This window comes from Plecotus auritus (assembly GCF_963455305.1).
Source record: "Plecotus auritus genome assembly, chromosome: 3".
NCBI classification, from domain to species: Eukaryota; Metazoa; Chordata; class Mammalia; order Chiroptera; family Vespertilionidae; genus Plecotus; species Plecotus auritus.
In genome coordinates, this window is record NC_137772.1 from 96,812,760 (window position 1) to 96,833,591 (window position 20,832).

Sequence of the window (20,832 nt, forward strand, 5' to 3'; positions counted from 1 at the left end):
GGCCAGATTATTATGATCTCTGAACGCATAATAATCTGGCCACTCAGTGTGTGTGTGTGTGTGTGTGTATATATATATATACACACACACACTAAATGTGTGTGTGTATATATATATATATATACACACACACACTAATAAAAGAGAAACATGCAAATTACCATCACTCCGCTATTCTACCAGCCAATCAGAGTGAGTATACACATACACACACCAGGCTGGACCAAAAGGGACAGATATGGTGCTGAATAAAAAGAGGCTACTGAACTCCAAAATTCTACAGTAGGATTCAGGCTGAGAAAAAGTTTATATAGACTAGGCAGGAAAATTCTGAAAAATGAAACTGTTTAGGGGGATCAGACCCAAAAATTATCATCTATAGTATAAATAATATGTTTATAATATAATAATTAGACTACAGAGACTAGAAATTGGATACAAATACATATATAAATGTAGTAGATCATCAAAGTGGCATTCCAAGATGGTAGCAAAAATAAAGATTTTCAGTAAATGATGTTAGAATAGTAAGGACTTATATGGAAAAAAGTAAGTTGGAGCCACACTTTACAGTATCATATGAGTAAAATTTAAGATGAATAAAATATTTAACTAAATAGAAAAGTAAATCATAAAATTCCTACATGGCACAAGCCACTAAATAAAATCAAAAGGCAAACAAAAAATTGGGGGAAACATTTTTTAATCATTTAACAGATAAAAGGCTAATATCTCTAAAATATAAAAAGTTCTACAAATCAGTACAATGTTAATAGCCTAAAATTTTTAAGTGGTTAAGGCCATTTAATAAATTGTGTCCACAGGAAGAACTAAAGAGGGGTATTGAGCATATGTGAAGACAACCTCATTCATAAAAGGAAAGCTAATTAAAACTAACCTGAAATGTCATTTTATTACCTATTAATTGTGTAATGATCCATAAATTTGGTAACACACAGAGCAAGATAATGTGTGGGGAAACAGGCACTTCCATGTGTTGCTGGAAGTGTTCATCGGTGTAGCCTCTGTGAAGGGCAATTTGACAATATCCAATTTCAATAATACATACTCTTGACCTGATACTTTGCTGTTCTGGGAATTTAAAATATATATATTCAGGATACACTGTTAAGGAAAAAAGAGGAAGTTTCACAATAATATGTACACTATGAAACTGTTTATATAAAAAAGGAAATGAATACACACACATATATAAGATACATATTCACTTACATTTTAATAGAATTACTCAAGAGAAGTATGCACAGAAGATTAGGTTAGTGACTCTGGGAAGAGGAATTGTGTTGCAGAGGTAGAGATAGTAGGCAGACTATGAAAAGAGTTTACCTTTTGAATTTGGAACCACATGAATATTTTACATATTTTAAAAGTAAATTATGCCCTAGCTCAGTGGTCAGCAAACCGCAGCTCGCGAGCCACATGCGGCTCGCAAGCCGCAGTTTGCCACTCTGTTGACTAATGAGTTTGCTGACCACTGCCCTAGCTGGTTTGGCTCAGTGGATAAAGCATCGGCCCTTGGACTGAAGGGTGCTGGGTTAGATTCTGGTCAAAGGCATGTACCTTGGTTGCAGGTTCCTGGCCCTGGTTGGGGTGCATGTGGGAGGTAACCAATTGATGTGTCTCTCTCACATCGATGTTTCTCTCTCACTCTTTCTTTCTCCCTTCCACTCTCTCTAAAAATCAACGGAAAAAAATATCCTTGGGTGATGATTCACAACAACAAGAAGGTAAATTATAATACAGTTTTAAAAATTAAAAGAACTCCAAATTTTAGAATAAGAGAGTTCAGTAAAGTTACAGCATACAACATCAATAGTAGTGTATACACTAGCAATAGCCAAATTGAAAACACAGGAGAAAAATTACCCCATTAATAATGGCAACAATGACAAAAATTAAGTGGCACCTGAACAATGAAGAAAATACAAAAATACTGAAGAATATTTTAAAAAAGACATAACAGATGGAGAGCTATACTATATTCATGGGTGCTAAGATCTATAATCATAAAGATGTCAATTCCCATAAATTAACAAATGTAATGTCATTCTTTATCAGAATCTCAACAAAGTTTTTCATGACACTTTACAAGAGAATGCAAAGATGTATATGTTGAGTAAAGGGCAACAATAGCTAAGATAAGTTTAAAGAAAAAGATGTGGAGACGACAACGTGAGACTAGCCCTACCAGATATCAAAAGGTATGATAAAGCCACAGTAATTAAGTCAGAACTTGATATAGAGATAGGGAACAATGCCATTGGAAACAAACAGAGAGCCCACAAACAAACCCATCTATATAGTAAAGCCTGGTCTCCTTAGCTAGGTTTCTGAGGCTATCTTCTATGTATCTGCAACAGTATTTCCACTTTCTACTTTCATTTAGGATCTGGATATGACCTACTTACGTATCATCATCATCATCATCATCATCATCAGATCTTGGTTCTGGTTGTTCCTCATCTACTTCAATGCCAGAGGCCATTTCCACCTTCCCTTCATTTTCTTTAGGAAGCCATTGTTTTAATGTTCCCACTGTTAAAGAAATGACAGGGAGATTAAAGCATCCCAGTCAATACACCTGAAGAGGGGTATGTACCAAAAAACATATAATGAACATCAAACATAATGTTAAAACCTTTTAAAGGTTTTAAAACAAATAAGACAGGGATGACAACTGACACCCCAACTATTTTCAGCATTGTACTGAAGCTAGTAGGCAACACAATAAGACAAGAAAAAGTGAGAGGAAAAAGGATCAGTGATAAAGAGAAAATATTCCCCACTTTGGGAGTAGATGCTTTGATTGTATAAAAATATGTTTTAATCTTGTGTTGTAATAACTTAAGAATTGCCAACATTATTGGACCACCCTATTCTTCACTGTTTCTAGAAAATTAGTCTTCAGCTTTAATCATTAATGTCTGCAAAGAAAACTCAAAACACAACACACACACAACTTTATCTTTTTTGGTGGAGGGGTGATTTATTGTAGTTATTTTAAATGTAATTTTTTTTTCTCTTGGAAAAATGATCAGACTAGTACAATATTTTGTTACCTTATGGCAATGCAGCATCTCCTCAACAACTCTATAAGATGTATTTTTATACACCAATAGTAAGGAAAATGTTGCCAATAAAACAACACAATGTTTTCTTACCCTTAAGACCTCTTTTAGTACTTTCTAAGCATATATTTTTTATCTTATATTACTTTTTATACTCATGAAAAGGAAAATATAAGTAAAACAAATTGGATACAGTATAACTAAAATTCTTCACATTCAGAGTCTTACTCCTCTGAATTATTTATTCTTTTACATATCAGTTAAACTTTTTTGGATCCTGATTCAAAGAGACCATAATAAAACAATGAGACAAAGAATTTTTTAAAATATATTTAATTGATTTTTTACAGAGAGGAAGGGAGAGGGAGAGGGATAGAGAGTTAGAAACATCTATGAGAGAGAAACATCGATCAGCTGCCTCTTGCACACTCCCTACTGGTATGTGCCCCCAACCAAGGTACACGCCCTTGATTCCGCAGGCCTACATTCTATCCACTGAGCCAAACCGGTTAGGGCTGATATTTGTGTTTTTTAATGGTAAAAAAATAACAAATTTACCCACTCAATTTTTAAGTTAACAGTACAGTGTTATTAAATATAGGCATATTGTACCATCTTGCATGACTGACACTTTATTCCCATTGCACAAGTCCCTATTTCTCCCTCCTTTCAGCCCTTGGAAACCACCATTCTACTTTCTGTTTCCATGAATTTGACTATTTCAGATACCTCATATAAGGGGGATCATGCAGTATTTGTCTTTTTGTGATTAACTTATTTCACTTAGTTTCCTCAAGTTTCATCCATGTTGTAGCATATGATGAATTTTTTTAAAGCTGAATAACATTCTACTGTATACATACACCACATTTTCTTTAACTATGTATCCATTTAGATTGCTTCCACGTCTTGGTTATTATGAATAATGCTACAATGAACATGGGTGTGCAAAAATATCTCTTTGAGGTCTTGTTTTCAAAATTTTTGGATATATACCCCAAAGAAGAATTGCTGGATCATCTGGTAGTTCTATTTTATTTATTATTTTTTAGGAACCTCCATACTATTTTCTATAATGGCTACACTATTTTATTTTATTTTTTTGGAGGGGTACCAAATTACCTTATTTGAAGGGAAGGTACAAATGAAAGAATATAAGTGGATGAGTTGGTACAACTCATAGCAAATGTAAAGGTAACTCCAATATGCAGATACTACTGTGGTGACCACGTAAGTCACCCCCGTGGCTGTGGGAAATCAGCCTAAGGCTTAACTCTCATCACTGTCTCCCAGGGTGTGCTTGTCAAAGAGATATTCGGCTGTGCCAAATTGGGGTGGGGAAGAAGGCATCTTGCACAAGTTTGGTTTTCACCTCCCCATTCAGGTAATGAGTCTCATTGAAGTCATACAAATAGGGGTTGTTTTTGACAGTGGCCAGTTTGTGCAATTCCAGTAGTAACTAATTCACACTTTTTCCAAGTGTAATGCTCATTCCATTGCATTTAGCCCATTCTCCCAGTCTTCATGGTTTGGTTTCTTGATATCCTGAAGGAAGATTCCACCACCTCTTTGGATCTGCAGCTTCATCAGTTTTTCAGCATGTTCCCCCTTCTCATGAGATTGGAAAAGAAAATATTTGACAAAGTTCTTTAAAGCCACATATTCACAGTCAAAGTAGTAAGACATGGGCAGGTAGATGTAGGAAGCATAGAGTTCCAGGTTGATCTGGTGGTTGCTGGAGGCCTCTTGATCCTGGTGGTAGTTCTGGCACACCTGCGAGGGGGACGCCTGGCTGAGGAGAGGCAGCAGAAGAGGTGGCAGCTGAGAGCACTGGGACAGTGGCCTGGGGCTCTTGAGACATCAGAGGGCACTGTGAGGAGTCTGGATATGAGTGGCTGGCTGGGATGGAGGAAGAATACCAAGCACTGCTGAAGCAGGAAACTCCAGCAACTCTTGGTGAAGACTATACGGCTGTACTATTTTACAATTTCACCAACAGTATGTACATAAGGTTTCCAATTATTCTACATCCTTGCCAATAATTATTATATTACTAGAGGCCTGATGCACGAAATTTGTGCAAGAGTAGGCCTTCCTTCCCCCAGCCGCTGGCACGGGCTTCCCTCTGGCACCCGGGACGCGGGCTTCCCTCCAGCATCCGGGACCCGGGCTTCCCTCAGGCCACCGGCAGGCACCCGGGACCTGGGCTTCCCTTGCAGCCCCGGCTTCATCCGGAAGGTCATCTGGAATAACATCCGGAAGGACATCCGGTCTAATTAGCATATTATGCTTTTATTATTATAGATGGTTTTGATAGCAGCCATCTGAATGGGTGTGAGTTGATATCAGTTTGTGGTTTTGACTTAAAATTCCCTGATAATTAGTGATGTTGAGCATCTTTTCATATTCTTGTCATTGATGTCTGGTTCTTTTTTCTATCTAATTTCAACCTTGTTGCAATCAAGAGCATTATTGAGACAGATTTTCTTTTAAAAAATCCACACAAAAAACTAAAGGAATTCACAAAAATTGAAAGTGCTGGTTTTTAACTGGCTTTAAAATCTTGTAGAACTAGACTACTTTTAACTACAACTTTGGGAATTTTGTTAAGTATGTCTACATTAGTTAAAGCCACATCTTCATGGTCAAAGTAGTAGACATGGTCAGGTAGATGTCGGAAGCATAGAGTTCCAGGTTGATCTGATGGTTGCAGAATAATAAACCACTATATAACTTAGTGGTTTATATTTAAATTACAATTCTGCAGTTAGGCAACATGGGCTGGGTTCAACTAGTTGGCTCTTCTGGTATCAGATGGGCCCATTCATGCATCTGCAGTCACTTGTGAGGTCAGCTGGATGCTGGCCAGTCTAGTATGGCCTCACTTAGATGGCTTGTTCCTCTGTTCTACATGGTCTCTCAACCCAAGCTAGTTGAGAGCAAAACAGGCTTCCAAAAGTAAAGAACAGAAGTTCCTTGAATACTTAGACTTGGTGCACCACCACTTCCATTGCATTCTACTTACTGAAGAAAATCACAAGGCCAGTTGAGATTCAAAGGAAGAGGGGGAAAAAGTTAATGATGGAGGAGCTGCAAAGTCCTATTGCAAAAACCATGGATACAGGGAAGAATGATAGATTATGCTTATTTTTGTAATCTACTACATCTATCACCACTTCCCCCCCCCCCCCTTTGTGCACTCCACACCATCTGGTTCCTAAGGGTCAAACGAGTACTTCATTTTAGTCTCCATAAAAACAAATTGCTAACCACTGATACCCATTGTACAAGTTTTAATGTTCACTGAAGTCCAGACAATAATAATATGTCAGAACTATTGCCTGGCCTACAATAACTATAAAACACCATTGACTGAATGCTGTATCCCAATATCAGAAACATTAAAAGGAAAAAGATGGGAGAAACCAAGATGGCGGCATAGGTAAACACCTAAACTGCTGCCTCGCACAACAATTTCAAAACTACAACTAAAAGACAGAACGGACACCATCCAGAACCGCAGGAAAGCTGACTGAGTGAAAATTCTACAACTAGAAGGAAGGAGAAAAGCTCACAGAGAATTGGAGGTACGGCAAAGGGTCTTTGTGCGCGCAGAGAGGAAGGGCGGCGGAGTGCCTGGCTGGCTTTCTCTGGCGGAAGGGGGAAGGGAGCCCCTGACCGCATTGAACCCCAGTTCTGACTGCACTGAACACCTATTCCGGGCGAGCCCCTGGGGACCCACGCTCTTGTGGGGGGAGTCTGGACTCTCAGGCGGAGACTCGGGAGCCGGGGAAGGCGGAAGACTGAAAGTCCGCTCGCGCCAGTGCGCACAAAGGCTGCGGGAGGCTGCCACAGGCTTTCCCTAGCGGAAGGGAGTGAGAGGCTCCTGACGGCACAAAACCCCAGTTCTGACTGAAGTGAGCCCCAGTTCTGACTGCAGTGAACCCCAGTTCCAGGCGAGCCCCCGGGGACCCACGCTCTTGTGGGGGGAGTCTGGACTCTCGGGCGGAGACTCGGGAGCCAGGGAAGGCGGAAGACTGAAAGTCCGCTCGCGCCAGTGCGCACAAAGGCTGCGGGAGGCTGCCACAGGCTTTCCCTAGAGGAAGGGAGTGAGAGGCTCCTGACGGCACAAAACCCCAGTTCTGACTGAAGTGAGCCCCAGTTCTGACTGCAGTGAACCCCAGTTCCAGGCGAGCCCCCGGGGACCCACGCTCTTGTGGGGGGAGTCTGGACTCTCGGGCGGAGACTCGGGAGCCGGGGAAGGCGGAAGACTGAAAGTCCGCTCGCGCCAGTGTGCACAAAGGCTGCGGAGGCTGCCACAGGCTTTCACTAGCAGAAGGGAGTCAGAGGCTCCTGACAGCACTGAACACCAATTCTGACTGAAGTGAGCCCCAGTTCTGACTGCAGTGAACCCCAGTTCCAGGCGAGCCCCCGGAGACCCACGCTCTTGTGGGGGGAGTCTGGACTCTCGGGCGGAGAATCGGGAGCCGGGAAGGCAGAGGACTGAAGGCACACACGTGCTAGCAAGGGCAAGGCTGACGGGAAGCCAAGACTGAGACTCCACCCCATCCAAGCTGAGCACAGAGGCTATTGCAATTTGGCAAGTCTAATCCTATAAGGCTGTCTCCAGCACCGGACTTCTCCCAGCATAGACACAGCTGATCCTTACAGCCAACGGGCCTGGAGGTCAATTCTTCCCAGTGATACCAACAACAATAAAGACTTAATTACAACAAGGCTGTACACACAGTCCACAAAGGGGTGCACCAAGAGTGTCCACCTCAGGTTAACTGGGGAGGCAGACCCACTGGGCCAAATTGGAAACCTAGCACACAAATCTACCAACTCAGGGAAGCAGTGAAAATGCGGCGTCTAAGAATCAGATCACAAACGAAAGAAATGGAGGAAAACAAACGACTGGATATAGAATTCAAAACCACGGTTATAAGGCTTTTTAAGAATATCCTAGAAAAGGCCGATAAATATAACGAGACCCTCGAAGAGATGAAAAAGGACCAACTAGAAATTAAACATACACTGACTGAAATAAAAAATATTATACAGAGACCCAAAAACAGACAAGAGGAACACAAAAATCAAGTCAAAGAATTGAAATACAAAGAAACAAAAAACACTCAACCGAAAAAGCAAAAAGCAAAAAAAAAAATCCAAAAAGTTGAAGATAATGTAAGAAGACTCTGGGACAACTTCAAGCGTACCAACATCAGAATTATGGGGGTGCCAGAAGAAGAGAGAGAGCAAAATACTGAAAACCTATTTGAAGAAATAATGACCGAAAACTTCCCCCACCTGGTGAAAGAAATAGACTTACAAGTCCAGGAAGCCCACAGAACCCCAAACAAAAGGAATCCAAAGAGGACTACACCAAGACACATCATAATTAAAATGCCAAGAGCAAAAGACAAAGAGAGAATATTAAAAACAGCAAGAGAAAAACAGTTAGTTACCTACAGGGGAGCACCCATACGACTGTCAGCTGACTTTTCAACAGAAACTATGCAGGCCAGACGGGAGTGGCAAGAAATTTTCAATGTGATGAATAGCAAGAACCTACAACCAAGATTACTCTACCCAGCAAAGCTATCATTCAGAATTGAAGGGCAGATAAAGAGTTTCACAGACAAGAAAAAGCTAAAGGAGTTCATCACCACCAAACCAGTATTATATGAAATGCTGAAAGGTATTCTTAAAGAAGAGGAAGAAGAAAAAAGGAAAGATAAAAATTATGAACAACAAATACATATCTATCAACAAGTGAACCTAAAAATCAAGTGAATTAAAAACCTGAGGAACAGAATAATCTGGTGAATACAATAGAATCAGGGGCATAGAAAGGGAGTGGACTGATAATTCTCAGGGGGAAAGGGGTATGGGGGGGTTCATAAAGAGACTGGACAAAAATCATACACCTATGGATGAGGACAGTGGGGGGTAGGTAAGGGCAGAAGGTGGGGTGGGAAATGGCTGGAGGGGAACTATGGGGGAAAAAAGGAGAAATAATTGTAATAATCTGAATAAAGATTTATTTAAAAAATAAATAAATAAATAAATTAATTAAAAAAAATAAAATAAAATAAAAATAAAAGGAAAAAGATGATCAATGTGCATCTCAGAATTGGTGAATTTAAGGAAATTTAGGCACAGAAGGGTTAAGTGACTGACCTAAGATCACATGGTAATTAGTTGGAACCTGCATCAGAACCAGTATTCTTGGCCACTATTTTAAAAGCTATAACTTATTAAGCACCTACTCAGACAGGCAATTTGCTAGACACTTTACAAACAATATCCTTTGAAGTTGGTACCATCTTAATTCTGATTTTACAAAGGAGGACAATGAAGAAAGATTGGTTATCTTATTGAAAGTATCAGAGCCAGAAATTATACCAGATCTGTCTAGATATAGAACCCATTATTAACCATTATTCAATGCTGCCTGACAATATACTGCAGATAGAATCTGATGTAAAAATAATCTTTATGTATTTCAAATGAAAATGTAAGTGTTTACATTTTTTGCTTTGTTTCCTCTTCATTAGCACAATATACCCTTGAAACATTTTGACTGAGGAAATTTATACTATCATAGTAAAAAAAATTCTAAAAGAAAAATCAAACCATGATATGGGTGTAGGCAATTATATTAATGTATCAATAAAGAAGAAATAACCTAGGAATTGATCCAAGAATATATAAGGATAAAGTAAAATGAATTTGAGCCAATATGAAAATCATTAGTCAATAAGTAGTTTTTGAAAGTTGGCAATTTGGATAAAAAATTAAAGTTAGTTCCTACATCATACTATCTACCAATACAAATCACTGTCATGAACAAAAGGGTGGGGAGGGAAAGCTGTGCTAATTTAAAAGAGACTTAAGTAAAATGTTACTCACATGAAATATTGTCTCTTGAGAAGATACTGCTTTCGACTATCAGATGTAAAAAACATTTTTGAGGGGGCTATCTCTCAGGAGAAAATGGTGACTGGGGCTTAGATATGACTCAGCACCAGACTCACTACCACCTCTCCTGGACCGCCACCTACTCTCCCCAGATTCCACAAGTCCACACCTTCTCCCGCACCTCAGCCACGGGGAAAATGTATGTGTATAAAGAATATGGCCATGGGGGAAAAAAATGGCAGAGGAATAGACAGATGTGTCCTGAGCCTTGTCCAGGAGCAGATAGAAAGAACAGCTGAGGGTCGCACGGGGAGTATCTGTTGGTGAGTTAAGGGACAGCTATACTCCAGGAGAAGGTGGGGGAATGCTGGATGGGGCTCCTCTGACCAGGCAGCCCCCACTGCTGCTGGGTTCCCTCCCGGAGCCACCGGCTCAGACGCGGAGACTGCGCCATCTTGAAGGGGAAAGTGGATGTTATAGGAAGCCTGAAAATCTACAACTGCAACACCCACTGAACAGCTGCAAACCCCAGAGCACCAGTCCCCAAATGGCGCAAACACGCGGATTCAGAGGAGCTCTACACTACACCACAGAAAGGAGACAGAGAAATACATAACCAGAAACCAGAGAAGAGAGACCAGGGGGAGACAAAGAAACAGCCCGCATATGAAAGAAAACCAGGCATCACCAGAAAAGGAGACAAGCAACCTGTCAGAGAAAGAATTCAGAGAAATGGTCATAAGGTGGCTGAAAAGAATGGAAGACAAATTCGACAATATGAGTAAGAACCAAGAGGAAATGAAGAACCAAGAAGAAATAAAAAATGACATCGCTGTTGTAAAGAACTCACTAGAAAGCATCAAGAGTAGACTAGAAGAAGCAGAGGACCGCATCAGTGAGCTAGAAGACAAGGTAGGAAAAAATACCCAAGTAGAGCAGCTTCCAGAAAAAAAATTAAAAACCAGGAGGAGAGCCTAAGGGAACATTGGGACAACACAAAACAAAACAACATCCGCATAATAGGGGTACAAGAAGGAGAGGAAACTGAGCAAGGAATAGAAAACCTATTTGAAGAAATAATGACAGAAAACTTCCCTGATATAGGGAAGAAAAAACTCCACACAAATCCAAGAAGCTCACAGAGTCCCAAGTAAAATGAACCCCAAAAGACCGATGCCAAGGCACATTATAATTAAATTGGCAAACACCAACAACAAAGTAAGAATCTTAAAAGCGGCCAGATAGAGACAGAAAGTTACCTACAAAGGAACCCCCAACAGACTAGTGACTGATTTCTCAACAGAAACTCATCAGACCAGAAGGGAATGGAATGAAATATACAAAGTCATGCAAAGGAAGGGTCTGAATCCAAGAATACTGTACCCAGCAAGGCTATCAATCAAAATTGAAGGTGAAATCAGGAGCTTCACAGACAAAAAAGTACTAAGGGAATTTATTACCACCAAACCAGCCATGCAAGAAACGCTAATGGGTCTGCTGTAAAAAAAAGAAATAGCAAGCGAAGAAGGAATGCAGGGTTAAAGAATAAAAACAGCGACAAATAAGTACCTATCAATAATAACTTTAAATGTAAATGGATTAAATGCCCCAATCAAAAGACATAGGGTAACGAATTGGATAAGAAAACATGACCCATATATCTGCTGTCTACAAGAAACCCACCTCAGAAAAAAAGACACAAACAGACTGAGGGTGAAGGGATGGAAAAGGTTTTTCAGGCGAATGGAAATGAAAAAAAGCTGGGGTAGCAGTACTTATATCTGACAAATTAGATCTCAAAGTGAGGGACATAGCAAGAGATAAGGAAGGCCACTTCATAATACTAAAGAGAGCAATCCAACAAGAAGAAATAACTCTGGTAAATATATACGCACCCAATACAGGAGCACTCAAATACATAAAAAAACTCCTGGAGGATATCAAAGTAGAGATTGACAGCAACACAATCATAATAGGAGACTTTAATACCCCACTATCACCATTGGACAAATCCTCTAAACAAAAAATCAGCAAAGAAACATCAATCCTAAATAACTCACTAGACCAGATGGATTTAATCAACATCTTCAGAACATTTCACCCCAAAGCCACAGAATATACATTCTTCTCAAGTGCACATGGGTCATTTTCAAAGATAGACCATATGTTGGGTCATAGGCAAAGTCTCTTCAAATTCAAGAAGATAGAAATAATATCAAGCATCTTCTCAGATCACAGTGGCATAAAACTGGAAATCAACTACAATAAAAACAATCCAAAAAAATCAAACACATGGAAACTAAACAGCATGCTATTAAACAATGTCTGGATTACCAGAGAGATCAAAGAAGAAATAAAAAACATCATGGCAACAAATGACAATGAAAACACAACAATCCAAAATCTATGGGACACAGCGAAAGCAGTCTTGAGAGGGAAGTTCATAGGTCTACAAGCCTACTGCAAAAAAACAAGAAACAATGGTAATAAATTACCTAACCCTACAACTCAAAGAGTTAGAAAGAGAGCAACAAGAAAAGCCCAGTGTAAGCAGAAGGAAGGAAATAATAAAGATCAGAGCGGAGAGGAACGACATTGAAACCAAAAAAACAATACAAAAGATCAACAAAACCAAGAGCTGGTTCTTTGAAAGGATAAACAAGATTGATGAACCTCGAGAGAAATCAAGATGGCGGCATAGGTAAACACCTAAACTGCTGCCTCGCACAACAATTTCAAAACTACAACTAAAAGACAGAACGGACACCATCCAGAACCACAGGAAAGCTGGCTGAGTGAAAATTCTACAACTAGAAGGAAAGAGAAAAGCTCACAGAGAATTGGAGGTACGGCAAAGGGTCTTTATGCGTGCAGAGAGGAAGGGCGGCTGAGAGCCTGGCGGACTTTCTCTGGTTGGAAGGGGGAAGGAAGCCCCCGACTGCACTGAACCCCAGTTCTGACTGCACTGAACCCCAGTTCCGGGCGAGCCCCTGGGGACCCACGCTCTTACGGGGGGAGACTGGACTCTCGGGCGGAGACTCGGGAGCCAGGGAAGGTGGAGGACTGAAAGCGCGCGCGTGCCAGTGTGCACAAAGGCTGTGGAGGTTGCCACAGGCTTTCCCTAGTGGAAGGGAGTCAGAGGCTCCTGACTGCACTGAGCCCCAGTTCTGACTGCAGTGAACCCCAGTTCCAGGCGAGCCCCTGGGGACCCACACTCTTGTGGGGGGAGTCTGGACTCTCGGGCGGAGACTCGGGAGCCGGGAAGGCAGAGGTCTGAAGGCACGCACGTGCGCGCAAGGACAAGGCTGACGGGAAGCCAAGACTGAGACTCCACCCCATCCAAGCTGAGCAAAGAGGCTATTGCAATTAGGCAAGTCTAATCCTATAAGGCTGTCTCCAGCACCGAACTTCTCCCAGCATAGACACAGCTGATCCCTACAGCCAACTGGCCTGGTGGTCAATTCTTCCCAGTGATACTAACAACAATAAAGACTTAATTACAACAAGGCTGTACACACAGTCCACAAAGGGGTGCACCGAGAGTGTCCACCTCAGGTTAACTGGGGAGGCAGACCCATTGGGCCATATTGGAAACCTAGCACACAAATCTACCTTACCAACTCAGGGAAGCAGTGAAAATGCGGCGTCAAAGAATCAGATCACAAACGAAAGAAATGGAGGAAAACAAACGACTGGATATAGAATTCAAAACCACGGTTATAAGGCTTTTTAAGAATATCCTAGAAAAGGCCGATAAATATAACGAGACCCTCGAAGATATGAAAAAGGACCAACTAGAAATTAAACATACACTGACTGAAATAAAAAATATTATACAGAAACCCAAAAACAGACAAGAGGAACACAAAAATCAAGTCAAAGAATTGAATTACAAAGAAGCAAAAAACACTCAACTGAAAAAGCAAAAAGCAAAAAAAAAAATCCAAAAAGTTGAAGATAATGTAAGAAGACTCTGGGACAACTTCAAGCGTACCAACATCAGAATTATGGGGGTGCCAGAAGAAGAGAGAGAGCAAGATACTGAAAACCTATTTGAAGAAATAATGACCGAAAACTTCCCCCACCTGGTGAAAGAAATAGACTTACAAGTCCAGGAAGCCCACAGAACCCCAAACAAAAGGAATCCAAAGAGGACCACACCAAGACACATCATAATTAAAATGCCAAGAGCAAAAGACAAAGAGAGAATATTAAAAGCAGCAAGAGAAAAACAGTTAGTTACCTACAAGGGAGCACCCATACGACTGTCAGCTGACTTTTCAACAGAAACTATGCAGGCCAGACGGGAGTGGCAAGAAATTTTCAATGTGATGAATAGCAAGAACCTACAACCAAAATTACTCTACCCAGCAAAGCTATCATTCAGAATTGAAGGGCAGATAAGGAGTTTCACAGACAAGAAAAAGCTAAAGGAGTTCATCACCACCAAACCAGTATTATATGAAATGCTGAAAGGTAGTCTTAAAGAAGAGGAAGAAGAAAAAAGTAAAGATAAAAATTATGAACAACAAATACATATCTATCAACAAGTGAACCTAAAAATCAAGTGAATTAAAAACCTGAGGGACAGAATAATCTGGTGAATATAATAGAATCAGGGGCATAGAAAGGGAGTGGACTGATAATTCTCAGGGGGAAAGGGGTATGGGGGGTTCATGAAGAGACTGGACAAAAATCATACACCTATGGATGAGGACAGTGGTGGGGAGGTAAGGGCAGAAGGTGGGGTGGGAACCGGGTGGAGGGGAGCTATGGGGAGGGGGAAGGAGAAATAATTGTAATAATCTGAATAAAGATTTATTAAAAAATAAATAAATAAATAAATAAATAAATAAAAAAGCTAGGGGTCCAAAGACTCGAAAAAAAAAAAAAAAAAAGATTGATGAACCTCTAGCCAGACTAACCAAGAAGCAAAGAGAGAGGACCCAAATGAACAAAATCAGACATGAAAGAGGTGAAATAACAACAGACCCCACCAAAATACAAAGGATTGTTAAAAAATACTATGAACAACAAACTGGAACAATACTATTCCAACAAACTGGACAACCTGGAGGAAATGGACATATTCCTAGAAAAATATAACCTTCCAAAACTCAATCAGGAAGAATCTAAACATCTCAATAGGCCAATAACTATGGAAGAAATGGAAGCAGTCATCAAAAAGCTTCCAGCAAACAAAAGCCCGGGGCCAGACGGCTTCACAGGGAAGTTTTACCAAACATTCAAGGAAGAACTAAAACCTATCCTCCACAGACTGTTCCAAAAAATTCAAGAGGAAGGAACACTTCCAAGCTCATTCTATGAAGCCAGCATCACCCTAATACCAAAACCAGATAAAGACAACCCAATGAAAGAGAATTACAGGCCAATATCCCTCATGAACATAGATGCCAAAATCCTCAACAAAATTCTAGCAAATCGGATCCAGCAGTACATCAGAAAGATCATACACCATGACCAAGTAGGATTTATCCCAGAAATGCAAGGATGGTACAATATCCGCAAATCAATAAACGTGATACATCACATAAACAAATTGAGAGATAAAAATCACATAGTCATATCAATTGATGCAGAAAAAGCATTTGACAAAATCCAACACCCTTTCATGATAAAAATTCTCAACAAGGTGGGAATAGAAGGATCATACCTCAACATAATAAAAACTATATATTATAAACCCACAGCTAACATCATACTCAATGGGCAAAAACTAAAACCATTTCCCCTAAGAACAGGAACAAGACAGGGATGCCCACTCTCACCACTCCTGTTAGACATAGTACTGGAAGTATTAGCCATTCCAATTAGACAAGAAGAAGAAATAAAAGGCATCCAAATTGGAAAAGAAGAAGTAAAGCTGTCTTTATTTGCAGATGACATGATATTGTACATAAAAAACCCAAAAGACTCCATCAAAAAAATAATAGCCTTAATAAATGAATTCGGCAATGTAGCAGGATACAAAATTAACGCCAAGAAATCTATGCCATTTCTATACACCAATAATGAACTTACAGAAAGAGAGACTAAAAAAGCAATCCCATTTACCATTGCACCAAAAAAATTAAGATACATAGGAATAAACTTAACTAAGGAGGTAAAAGACCTATACGCGTAAAACTACAGGACACTGAAAAAAGAGATAGAGGAAGACATAAACAGATGGAAGAACATACCATGTTGATGAATTGGGAAAATCAACATCATTAAAATGTCCATACTACCCAAAGCAATCTATAGATTCAATGCACTCCCCATTAAAATACCAATGGCATATTTCACAGACCTAGAAAAAACTCTCCAAAAATTCATTTGGAATAAAAAAAGGCCCCAAATAGCCACAGCAATCCTGAGAAAGAAGAACAAAGTAGGTGGGATCTCAATACCAGATTTCAAGCTGCATTACAAAGCCACTGTTCTCAAAACAGCCTGGTACTGGGACAAGAACTGACATATAGATCAATGGAATAGAATAGAGAACCCAGAAATAGACCCAAATCACTATGCTCAATTAATATTTGACAAAGGAGGCATGAACATACAATGGAGTCAAGACAGTCTCTTCAATAAATGGTATTGGGAATGTTGGACAGATACATGCAAAAAAATGAAACTGGACCACCAACTTACACCATACACAAAAATAAACTCAAAATGGATCAAGGACTTAAACATACGACGAGAAACCATAAAAATACTGGTGGAATCCACAACCAGAAAAATCTCTGACATATACCGAAGCAATTTCTTCACTGATACTGCTCCTAGGGCAATGGAAACTAAAGAGAAAATAAACAAATGGGACTACATCAAAATAAAAAGCTTTTGCACAGCAAAGGATACCATCAATAAAACAACAAGAAAGCCCACTGCATGAGAGAACATATTTGCCAATGATATCAACAATAAGGGTTTAATCTCCAACATTTACAGGGAACTCATGCAGCTTAACAAAAAGAAGATAAACAACCAAATCAAAAAATGGGCAACTGATCTAAATAGACACTTTTCGAAAGAAGACAGAAGGAAGGCCAAGAGACATATGAAAACCTGCTCAAAGTCACTAATCATCAGAGAGATGCAAATCAAAATAACAATGCGGTACCATCTCACACCTGTCAGAATGGCTATTATCAACAAATCAACAAATGACAAGTGCTGGAGAGGATGCGGAGAAAAAGGAACCCTCCTGCACTGCTGGTGGGAATGCAGACTGGTGCAGCCACTGTGGAGAACAGTGTGGAGTTTCCTCAAAAAACTAAAAATGGTACTCCCATTTGACCCAGTGATCCCACTTCCAGGAATGTATCCCAAGAAACTAGAAACACCAATCAGAAGGGATATATGCACCCCTATGTTCATAGCAGCACAATTCACCATAGCTAAGATTTGGAAATAGCCTAAGTGCCCATCAGCAGAGGAGTGGATTAAAAAACTGTGGTACATCTACACAATGGAATACTACACTGCGGTAAAAAAGGAGTTCTTACCATTTGCAACAGCATGGATGGAGATGGAGAGCATTATGCTAAGTGAAATAAGGCAGGCAGAGAAAGATAAATATCACATGATCTCACTCATTTGTGGAATATAATGAACAACATAAACTGATGAACAAAAATAGATCCAGAGACAGAGAAACATCAATCAGAACGTCAAACCTCAGGGAAGGTAGGAGAGGGTGGGGGAAAAGGGGAGAGATCAACCAAAGGACTTACATGCATGCATATAAGCCTGATCAATGGACACAGACAACAGGGGGGTAAGGTCATGAATGGGAGGTGGGGGGTAATGGGGGAATAAGGACACATATGTAATACCTTAATCAATAACGAAATTTTTAAAAAAAACATTTTTGAGAAAATAGAATGTGGCCTGAGTATTAAATGAGGTAAACATTTATTGATATAAGGTTTTATGGCCCAACTTTGAAAAATACTGGTAAATGTTACATGTGTATTTTCTGCCACAGTAATGTTCTAAATATGTCTATCATGTCAAGTTCATTAATTCTGTTGTTCAAATCTTCTACATACTGCCCTGGCTGGGTAGCTAGGTTGGTTAGAGCATCTTCCTGATACACCAAGATTACGGGTTTGATTCCTAGTTAGGGCACATACAAGAATCAACAAATGAATGCATAAATAAGTAGAACAACAACAACAACAAAAGTGGAAAAACAAGTCGATGTTTCTCTATATATATATCTCTCTAAAATCAATGAATAAAATTTTTTTTAAATCTTCTATATCCTAAAATGTTTTGTCTGTTCAATCACTAATGAGAAAGGTATGTTACATTTATTCACTAAGAGATGGATTTGTCTATTTTTTTATTAGATCTATCAATTTTTGCTTTATATGTTTGACACTGTGTTAATAGGTATATACAAATTTAAGATCATTATTTTTCTGATGTATTGACACATTTAATTATGAAAAGTTCTTTTTAAAATATATTTTTATTGATTTCAGAGAGGAAGGCAGAGGGAGAGAGAGATAGAAACATCAATGATGAGAAAGAATCATCATTAGGCAGCCTCCTGCATGCCCCCTACTGGGAATCAAGCCCGCAACCCAGGCATACTTGATCAAAATTGAACCTAGGACCCCTCAGTCTGCAGGCCGATGCTCCATCTACTAACCCAAACCAGCTAGGGCTGAAAAGTTGTTCTTTATCTATATTTATGCTACTTGCCTTAAATGAATTTTTCTTTTAGTTAACATTTGCATGTTATATTTTTTCTACCTATTTACCTTCCACCATAATTTCCCTACCCAACTTGATAGTAATACTAATTTTGGCAATCACATGCCTTAACATACATACATACATACATACATACATACATACATAAAGAAAGAAAGAAAGTAATACACTAAAAGTGTTCTATGGCTGTGTGCTCATTCACTATGGTTACCTACTAAGTTCTAGGCACTATATCAGATACTAGAGATAGAGAGGCGAAGTAGGGTGGTGAGTAAGATAAAGCTCTCACAAGTCTAGTGAGAAAAAAAGATATTAAACGAGAAATTAAAGTGATCTTTATTTTTATAATCAGAGAATTAATGTCTTCTGGAATATTAAGCAGGGGAACCAAACCTAGAGGATTGAAAGGAAAACATACTCAGATACTTTCTCAGCCACCTAAAACAGTGGTAACATAAGCAGTAGTTTCACTGAGATAAAGGTCATAGCAATCACAAAAAGTTCAAAATAATTACTACTTCATCCTTTTATGACCTGGAGTTAAATGATAAATATAATAATGAAGTGTCAATATTTCATGCATTTAACAAATATTTGAGTGTGAGACTAATTAATGTGAAATTGTTAGAGGCAGCTAACAGAAGACAGTCGACAAACTTTAGGACTTACTAGAATTCTTTGGATTAAAGAGAAGCATATTAATTAAGTTGCAGGTTCTTTCACTCATTCATTCAAAAAATACTTATTAAGAATCTACTAGAAAAACCAAGATGGCGACATAGGTAAATGCCTGTACTCGCCACCTCCCACAACCATATCAAAATTATAACTAAAATACTGAACAACCATCATTCAAAACCACATGGAAGCTGGCTGAATGGAAGTCCTACAACTAAAGAAGTAAAGAAGAAAGCACATTGCGACTGGGAGGAGGGTGGAGGCAAGGAATAGGTTGGTCTGACACCCACATGTGCCGTTTAGTTAATCAGGAGGGAGATCATCTCTGCAGAGGCCTCCTGTGAGCAGCAAGAGGTCCCAGTCCCACACCAGCCTCCCAGCCTAGGGTTCCAGAGCTGGGAAGAGAAGTCCCTGCAACTACAGACTGTAAAATCCAACGGGGATTTTGGCTGAGTGACACAGGCAGCTGGAGACCCAGCTGTTCCATTGAAAGGGCCAGCACATGAGTATCAGACTCCCAGCACCAGGAGGCTTTGGGGGACCCAGACACATACTGGGAAGAACTGGATTGTCTGGTATGGGGACAGGAACTCGGGGAAGGCTTTCACCCAGACAGGAGTGTTCGCAGGGGTCATTGTTCCTGTGCTGGGAACTCCCCTGTTGCAAAGCTGACTGGCAGCCATTTCTGAGTATCCATCAGCCTGATTCACACTGTTTGCTCTCCCCTGGTGATTCCGTGAGACCCCACCCTATCCAATTTTCAGTCCCACCCAAGCTGTTTGCAGTAGCTTTCCATAAGAATAGCCTGTCCTGGCTCTGGCTTCACTTGGCTATAATCTCTCAAATGAGTTGCAACTGGTGTCAGTGTGCCCCAAACTATCAATAAAAGGCCCAAGACCCAGCACTAGCACCAGCCTGCCTTACTTCACAGCTGAGTCTCATCTGGGCACCTCCAAACCCAATATAAATACCAAATAGCAGCCATCTGCATACTTCTCTGTAGCTCCTGCCAGGTGGCCCCAGCAGTGGCTGATTTTGCACCTCCCTGAAGGCCCTAGAGCAGGGGTGGGCAAACTTTTTGACTCGAGGGCCACAATGGGTTCTTAAACTGGACCGGAAGGCCGGAACAAAAGCATGGATGGAGTGTTTGTGTGAACTAATATAAATTCAAAGTAAAGGAGCGGAGGGGAGAGCAAGAGAACCCTCCGCTCTTTCGGCTCCGCAGGCCGGATAGAATAGCCAAACGGGCCGAATCCTGCCCGCGGGCCGTAGTTTGCCCACGGCTGCCCTAGAGCCAGTGTACCCAGTGGTCAGTGTGAGACCATACCAGATTATAACTCTACACATCCACAAGTGACACACTCAAGAGGCAGACTCAGTGAGCACCAAAGCCCACTGAAGCAAG

At 40.2% G+C, this 20,832-nt stretch overlaps 1 protein-coding gene and 1 pseudogene across 2 annotated transcripts in view; both read right to left on the reverse strand.

The window, feature by feature from the left end:
* The window catches only part of NEK5 (NIMA related kinase 5), a 91,135-nt gene that overhangs the window by 3,928 nt on the left and 66,375 nt on the right, over positions 1–20,832 (reverse strand). Inside the window, exon 21 of the mRNA XM_080659580.1 lies at positions 2,430–2,556. Coding sequence (XP_080515706.1) covers positions 2,430–2,556 — 127 coding nt within the window. The remainder of the gene's footprint in view (positions 1–2,429; positions 2,557–20,832) is intronic.
* LOC308243285 (ferritin heavy chain-like) lies at positions 4,359–20,062 on the reverse strand (annotated as a pseudogene). The gene is made up of 2 exons: positions 19,982–20,062; positions 4,359–4,940 (listed from the first exon to the last, which is right to left on the reverse strand). The product of its transcript is annotated as a ferritin heavy chain-like (transcript).